An 8,462-nucleotide genomic window follows, 5' to 3' on the forward strand; every position below is an offset into this window, starting at 1 on the left:
GTCTCTGTTGCGTATGTTTTGACCGGGCGGACCCTAGAGGAGTGAGATTAGTGCTGTTAGTAATAATGGCTTCCAGAGGACTGCAGGCCATTGTGCATCTGCTTATGATAAAATATTGAAAATGGATCCACTGGAGGATGTACAATGGCTCTGGGCTTCTGTTCAATTGTTAATATTTTTAAAATATATTTTGTATTTTATTTTGCAAATATACATGTACTTCGGTTAACGCAAAGCATCCCACTTTTAACGAAGTCTGGTCATATACAAAAAAATTGCACAAAAGCACAATTAATACTTTTGACAAGGTATTATTGCATTAACTATCAAATATACACAAAATATAACATGGGTTATTATTGTCAGCCATTATTGACACCTTCATGACGACATACTCTGTAGCTAACTTCCTCTCGATCCAGGCTAGTCATAAAAGGTAAAGACGGGCATCCGCTAGGCTCATACCCCTAAGTATATATGGATGTTTTTTATGTTTCTATATTACTCAACTTTATTGTGTCATAGATTTTCAACTAAAATTGAAGAGAGATTAATCATCCCAACCTTGGCATGTATTATAAATAGATTAGCAACGAGCAAACTCACACAGATTGTTTAATCTATGAGCTTAATATACATCTCTGTACCTTCAGATACATGAAATCACACGCCAAATTGTTATATCCAAATTATGTTTATTTCTTCAAAAATAAAAAGTGTCTAGAAAACATCACAAATGTATAGCATTACTCTTTTCTTCATGTTCTCCAGATGCTGTGGCAGTAGGCCGGCAGCTTCCTTTACACACAACCATACATTCAGACATATAAAAATAGACGTATTTACATTTTATTCACGCGTCATACAAAATGATTAAGACTCGTAAGGCACATGGCGGTGCATGGCAGTGTGGAGATTGTTTGAAACATTGCATATTCTTTGTGCAATTAAAGATATTCCAAATATACCTTGTCATACTCAAATTAAGCCCCTCTTGTACTTTTTCCTGCATAACTCAGTTACACAATCCCATGAAGGACCTCAAAGTGAGAAAGAGTTTTGGTCAGGCATGAGCAAGGAATGTATAAAGTTGCTTGTAAGGCACATAGTGAATGTTTAAGGATTTACGTTTCTAGTATGTACTTTTTTCAGCTTTTTTCAGTCACTTTATGCAGCTCAGTTTGGGGCATGTTAACTCCTAACTCCTGTTGGCCCAATATTTCAAGCAATGTGTAAAATAAAAGAAATTAGGGTAAACCCTGATGAAAACTGCAGAGGACAAGTAACACATGGTTATGCATTGCTCCCAAGATCCATGTGGGAACGGTAACGTGAGGACCTGCTACTTTCAGGCTCCTGCCCTCATAATCACATGGTCAATGAGAGAAAAATTGACAGTTATGAATTTCAGAGTCCACACCTCTCACTGTTTAAGACGTACATACCTGCACCAAGCATATTGGTGGTAGAAGTGTAAATGTGTACTCCATTGTAAATGTATTTCATTAGTAGTGGAGTATAGCGTTAATGAATGGAAGGGACATTGCTGTAACCTGCCTGCGTTCTCTACTCTGCAATAGCCCTGTACTAGTCCATGGCTTGCTAGAAGGAAACAGTGGGAACGCCAGGATCAGATGGCTGTGGCTCTGGGATGCCCTGGAGTCTGTGCCTACACCACCCCTGAGCACTGTCCCAAGCACAATATTTGGAGCAGGGTCCAACATGTGTGAAAACATAAAGGGGCAAACTTATCATTGTTTTGCTTTGCCCTTGCGCCACGTATAGCAAAGTAGGGTGAAGCAAAACCTAGAATCTGATTTGTCAAGCGATGCAAGGCCACCCTTCTGCTCTGGGAACAGGTTCCATGGGTGGAGCGTGGGTTATCTTACGCATCCACCCACACATTCTGACACATTTCTAGATTTACCAAACTTCCCTGAGGAGGCACAACAAGGATAAATATCTTTATTTTTCCTTGTTGTCTCCTCTTTTTAAGACTGCTGCGTTCTGCAGCACACTTAGAGGAAATAGCCTCTAAAGATTGTTTTTGTGCAGGTAGGTGTCGCTTGCTCTACAAAAACAATCCTGTCTGCAATGTGGGTACTGTTGCACCATGATGCAAGGTGCCTCTGTTAGCCCTAGGCTCGCACTGAGTGGCAGCGCATAGAGAGGACAAAAATGCATCATATGATGGTAAATGTAGCACACCCCTGTCCTTTCACACAGTGCAGTAAGTTGTCTTGCTGTGTTGTGTTGCATGAAAAAAATTATACATATGAGCCAAAGAGGGCATATTCAGCCCATTTTTTTTAATGGATGAGCATATGTGCAAAAGCATGTTTTTCCCATCTAACTTCTGTGACTCGGGACCAATATATCAGAAAGTGGAATTTAAGAGAAACCATTTATATCTGGTCAAATTAACTTCCCATCAGAATAAGTACCTTCTTAAAAGCACTTCAGATCCATGGAAGCCGTTCGTACATACACTTACAGCGGAACACACTTGAAAGTATGACAATCTGAGTCAGTAAAATTGACATATTTCATATCATAACATATTAGTCTGCAATATTGATCAGAACCATTGAAGTTAAAGGGTTGGAGTTGCGTACATATCCCCAGCTCCTGCTAGGGCCTTGAAGCTAGGGAGAAATTCCTTGCCACTGGGAATACATGTTTCACACTGCATGTCTTATTAGCTACTGTTTGTCACAGTAGAAGAATTCACATTTTCGGTTTCCCATGTCAGTAAGGTTCATTGCTCTTCCCCTGTGCATTCTTTTGGCAGAACGGGTTTGGGCTCTGTAAAAACTGTGACAGGTCAACGCTTCCTACAGAGGCACAGTAGCGGGATTATTATATCCAGAATATTTACCACTATTGTCTACAAATATACATTCTCTTTGTATTAGACCGTTATAGGCAGGAATGTGAAAACATTTTGACTTTTTTTTAATTCTGTAGCAAAATGTGCACTTTAGTCCCGGTCCTTTGAAACAGAGAAGTTCTTCTATTTTCCTCTTTTCAACTTTGGTAGCAGTCCATAGAACTTCTCTCCCTCTGGATGGGCGCCGCCCTCTTGCCTCTTTCCCGGCTCGCTTCTTCCGGTCCCTGTAGACGGTCGTCTGAGCGCTTCAGCTCCAGCCCGCAGTGATTATCTCGGCCCGCAGGGGGCGCTGCACTCCCTGCTCAGTCCGGGTAAACGGGGAGCGGTAGGCGACCGTCGCTCTGCGCCAGGCAGCAGCCCGACTCCTCGTGCTTGTGCAGCAGGGACATGCGGGAGAAGGTCTTGGAGCAGTTCTTGCACTGGTATTTCTTCACGTCTGAGTGGGTTTGCAGATGTGCCCTCAGGTTAGATCTGTCGGCAAAGGCTCGGTTGCAGTGCGGACACGAAAAGGGCTTCTCTCCTGCAGAAAGGAAGACACACTGAGGTTAGAGGAATGAACACTATTTCCAGACAGCCTTAAATTTAATTTCAAATATATTAATTTTATTATATCAGCGAGTTCTGACTCTTTTTTTTTTTACTTGGAGCCAGGGTACGCACAAAAAAGCGAATTGGGTGTGCTAATGGCAACAGAGTTCTGTCACTCTGATTGTTAGAAATACAGTCTCATTACTTTACAAGTATTGTTCCGTTCCACTTACTTTTGTTTCTGTATTTAGAGACCACCCGGTGACTCTAAAACTGACCGTGATACTCTCTGAAAATAATAGATTTGTTTTCAGTAGCTAGTGAATGGGGATTCAACCACGTAGTGCCACCGACCAGCCTACGGCTCCATTCCGTTAGTTGACATACATGTCAACTGCGTCATCCGGAGGGCGTTCATCCGCCCACCCAAAGTGGATTTAGAGTGGCCGTGTCTGTAAATCTCTGTCACCTTCTGAACGGTTTATTCACCAATCACTTCAGCCTTTTCAGAGGGCTATCATCCCCAGTTGGGCGCTAACTGATTGACGTGTACGCTGCGTTATGCAGCGCTTCAAATTCCGAACACGGGTGCGGCAGGATTAACCTTGAATCTCCTATGGAAGGGGAATCCCATGCACCACGCTTTCTACACTTGAGTTGCATGAAAGTGAGCAGAGGTAAAGATTATGGTTCAGACCTAATAGACAAACACATTTCGTGTTTTGTTGTAATACAGGCATACTCTTTCAACTCGCCAGTTGTTCTCCCGTCCAAATGAATGCCCTGAAGCTGCCTTGAGACCCGGACGTTGCAGCACTCAATACTGGTAGATCCAATGCCCTAACCGTATGTAAACGAGCAAGGGCAATGTGCCTGTGCGCGTTGCTTTTAGCAGGCGAATACACACTGACCTATTTGAGCGAGAAGGTCGCGCAACGTAAAGCACAACACCGCCCCATACAAAACGTGGTAATTTGATTCCCTGAAAATGACAGTATCTCCCCGTCTATCTATGAAAGAAATGTGGTTCATTGATGATTCGGGTCTTGGCTTCCGAGCTTTCCCTGCTTCACCCAACATGTGTATCATAGACCAAACACGAATCAACCCTCTTGTAGCACAGTGCCAGTTTATTCCCAAAATAGAGTACCTAAAAGTATGCTTTAAATGTGCAGGTGCCCTCGGGTACTGAATACCTGCACTTGTTTAATTTGAACGGGATCAGCCCCGATGCAATACATATAATGGGCGGGTACCGGCATTTCGTAGGAGCACACAGCTACGCTGAAAAGTGAGTACCAGCACTTATTTCCCTTTAAAGCACGGCCAAAAAGGGGCTGTTATGAACAGCCATATTAAGTTTTGAAGCATCCCGCGTAGTCTTGAAGCACCCATCGCAAATGCCTACTGTGGCAGTATACCCTCACTCAGCGGCGTCACAACAGACTGCCCTTTACATAGGCAGTTCAGTCACAATTAGTTTTGGTTAACTTCTTCCAAATTACTTTCTCTCTTTCTAATTCATCTAGGTCCGACGTAGCGCCACAAAGGAAGGTCTCGCCCTACATATCTGCAGAATAACCATTGAATCCGTTATTATCGGCTCCCATTTATATTAAGGCACATCACGTGGGTGTCCTACAGAGCCAGCATGCCTTTGGCCCTCATGGACAATCGCGTCCCGCATCCTCCTGGTTAAGTGGTAGCAGCACGACCTCCTCCCTGCCTCCTTTGCAAGCTCACAGCCTGCCTTTATGCTATGTAGAACAGGCCCTGGCTGTGCACGGATCAGCGTCACCCGGGGCAGGGTGAGTCAGCTTGAGCTGTAATCATTATTAGCGCCTCCGGGGGCAGACATGCACAGACTGTAAAACCTCAGTGCGGTCTAAGGATTACTTCCATTTTCCCAAAGTCTCCCACGCACACAATATTTGTCCCTCTTTTTCTCCATTTGATGACTAATAGAAATGGTTTCTACTAAATCCAATGTGTGTGTAGCTGTGAGCATGAAGCATATAGGCACAGCAGAAAATAACGAGACTTTCTATACATTCTATATGGTAGATTAAAGTTTTTCTTTAAAAACGAAACTAAAATGCATTAACAGGCACCAGACTAGTGTCAAGCTGGAGTTTGAATCATTTAGGATTTCTCAAACGCTGTCCATAGGTGACCACATTTTGATTAAGTATTTGTGCACATATGCCTGCAAAGAAATCCAGCAAAACCATTTAAAATTAGCCAGCTGGAATGTACGCCAGACTCAGCACTACTGAAACTGCTCCACTTGAGAAACAAACAACTCTTCAGACATTTGCTCTCAGGATTAAAGAAAAGGCGAGACAATTAATGAAAATAAACACTTGCCATCACCTTCAAGGTGCGTTGCACGAACCCCCCAGCCAGGCCAGCGCTGCGTTGTTTAGTCAGCACACTGTGTGTGTGTGGTGAGATTCTATGTGTGTGGTGAGTCAGCCCTGCTTACCAGTGTGAGTTCGGATGTGCCCCTGCAGTAACCAGGGTCTAGAGAAGGCCTTGCCACAGATTTTGCAAACACACGGGAGGGTGTGAGTCCGGATGTGCATCTTCAGAGCCCCCAAGCTGACATACTCCTTTTCACAGTACTTGCAGCTGAACGACTTGCGGGACTGGGCCTCGCAGTGCAGTTGTTTGTGCTTGGCCAGTCCGGAGAAAGTGGAGTAGGACTTGTTGCAGAAAGTGCACAGGAACTTCTCGGCCTCGATGTCGTGCGGGTCGGAGAGCTTGGACTGCAGCCGCTCCTCCTCGTCGCTGATGGGGCTCTCCGAGCCGCTGTGCTCCTTGGAAGAAGTGTCCGACTGTGGGGGTGGGCTGACCCGCCCTAAGGATGGAGGGTATCCGGAGAGAGGGGATAGGTCGCCGGGTAACGGTAGCAAACCCGTTGCAGTCCAGACAGTGATGGGGTTGTACGCCACCGAGCTGAGGATGTCAGCGTGGGGCAGCACGGGGTAGCTGTCATATAGGTAAGGTGCAAAAATCACTGCAAAAGGAAACAACGACAAGGAATTAGCATAAAAGAACACCAGGTATTGTCCAGAATCAAGTCTTTAACTACAGGTTACTTGCAAAAGTGATCATAAAATGTTGTATATGCCCACGCCTTTCTAGGAACTATTCTCTGGCAGAATTTAAGGGCAGGTGCAATTCCTAATCGAATGTCAGAGGCTGTACAGAAACTGTGTACTTAGTCCAGAGTGTGCTAGCACTGCACATGCCATTAAAGCAGGTGCACTCGGGAAAGACGTGGCCGGATATGTTGCTGTTCCCGTTGTATTGTACGCGAAAAAGCAGCTCGTAAAATTATCGACATCAGTGTAAAATGACCACATTGACACAATGGACTTCAGGGCATAAGAAAAGTGCACTTTACGTCATAACATCGACTTAACTCAAAGGCACAACGGAACTGCTCGTTTTGTAAAGTTATTAAGACTTCGCATTTTTACACTAAGACTTGGTGTTGAACTAGCTGGTGATGTATTCCCTGAAAGCCTTCACTGGAAACCTTCCTATGAACATCAAAGCACAGAGCGCTGACAGCCACACGCATGACCCTATTCCTTGAATGACATCGTCCACTATATAAGAAAACAAACACTGGCCCATCCTATCCCTGCTTTGGGCTGCCTCTGTACCTGTATGCGTGTCCCTGTCCAGCTCGCCGTAGTTGGGCTTCTTGGAGGAGTTGAAATGCTTCTTGACCAGGAAGGAGCGCGGCATCTTGGCGTGTCTCGCCCAGGGCTCCCTGCTGCATGTAACGGTCCCGGCTCCCTACAGCATGGCCCAGTGTGTGGAGAACGCGCCCAAGTCTGTGCTGAGCCAGTGCCGCGCCCCCTGCACCCGCTGTAAATACTCGGCCTGTCAGGTGCAGGAGGGGGCGGGGCGCCCAGGCAGCCTGCTCCAATCAACGCGTCGGGACGCCTTCCTTCTCAGCCGCAGCAGCTCTGCTGGGAGCGCTCTGCAGACTGTGGGGAAGATCCTACCTCCTGCCCAAGATAGGAGGCGGGCTCAGGTTTCAGTCCCGCCCCCGAGACAGCTGCGGTGCAAGGGGGGTGCTCTGTATGTGAGAGTGCACTGTCCAGCTGCGGGGCAGTCCCCGGAACTGCGCCACTGAAAGGCCACTTGTTCAAAGTGAGAACTTCGATAGGAGTCCTTGTTTTTAATAATAAAGTTTGTGTTAGCGTACGCGTGTGTATGTGCGTGTTCTCATTAAGAGGTAAGCATGTGCACCGTGCCCAGACAGCAGGTCGCCCTGACATTTCCAAGTATCTGAGATGGCCCTGTAATAGGATCTCTGGGGCCGAGCTAGGACCTGAAAGCTGCCTCTAAATTCATTTAAGCTTTATATCCCACGAGGCGACTATGGCTCCCTCCTGCAGGGACGGGATTTTTCCCTCCTAAAACTGCCTTAAAACAAAAAAGAGAGAGAAAGAGAGACAGTCGAGTTGTTCCACAGATAGTTTTTCTGTTGGCTATAAGCAGAAGGCTTTACCGACGGTTTAGAAGAGAAAAAGTTTAAAGTTGTTTCTCGAACCTTCAGCGTGGCAAACAGGGAATGGGCTCTCTTCCCTTGAATATCCAGTTCTGTTAAGCAGACGTCCTGGGCAGTTTCGAAGCCGCATATTACCAACCCTAGCTTGCGCTCTGGCATTAGTGATTGGTGAGGGGGGGGCGTCCAGTGATGCCACAGCCGGCACGTGCACGTCCGCACATCGTGGAACACGAACATTGCCCTCTTGAGGCTCCCAGCGACTACAGGCTCTCACAGGGGACTTAATGTAATTATGGGCAGCTATTCTCCCCGACCTCTTCATCCGTAGTATGCGCGGGACCCAGGGTCCCCTCTCTAAACGGGGCGAAGATTGTGATAGCAAAGCGAGTTGCCTTTAGTTGTGCTGCAGTCAGGTGGGCACGCCACCTGCAGACAGTTAACAGTAAGTTCGCTCCCGCGTCTGATCGGGAGCTGTAGTGATAGCAGGGATGCTATGGGCGTGGTGCAAACATA

At 46.2% G+C, this 8,462-nt stretch overlaps 1 protein-coding gene across 1 annotated transcript; it reads right to left on the reverse strand.

The window, feature by feature from the left end:
* Positions 1-675: 675 nt before the first annotated feature.
* On the reverse strand, positions 676-7,361 carry SNAI2 (snail family transcriptional repressor 2). The gene is made up of 3 exons (XM_069220141.1): positions 7,093-7,361; positions 5,904-6,437; positions 676-3,410 (listed from the first exon to the last, which is right to left on the reverse strand). The coding sequence occupies exons 1-3, from the start codon at positions 7,175-7,177 to the stop codon at positions 3,193-3,195; spliced, it is 837 nt and encodes a 278-aa protein (XP_069076242.1). The 5' UTR covers positions 7,178-7,361; the 3' UTR covers positions 676-3,192.
* Between the last annotated feature and the right edge of the window lie 1,101 nt (positions 7,362-8,462).

The sequence above is a fragment of the Pleurodeles waltl genome, chromosome 2_2, assembly GCF_031143425.1.
Source record: "Pleurodeles waltl isolate 20211129_DDA chromosome 2_2, aPleWal1.hap1.20221129, whole genome shotgun sequence".
Lineage (NCBI taxonomy): Eukaryota > Metazoa > Chordata > Amphibia > Caudata > Salamandridae > Pleurodeles > Pleurodeles waltl.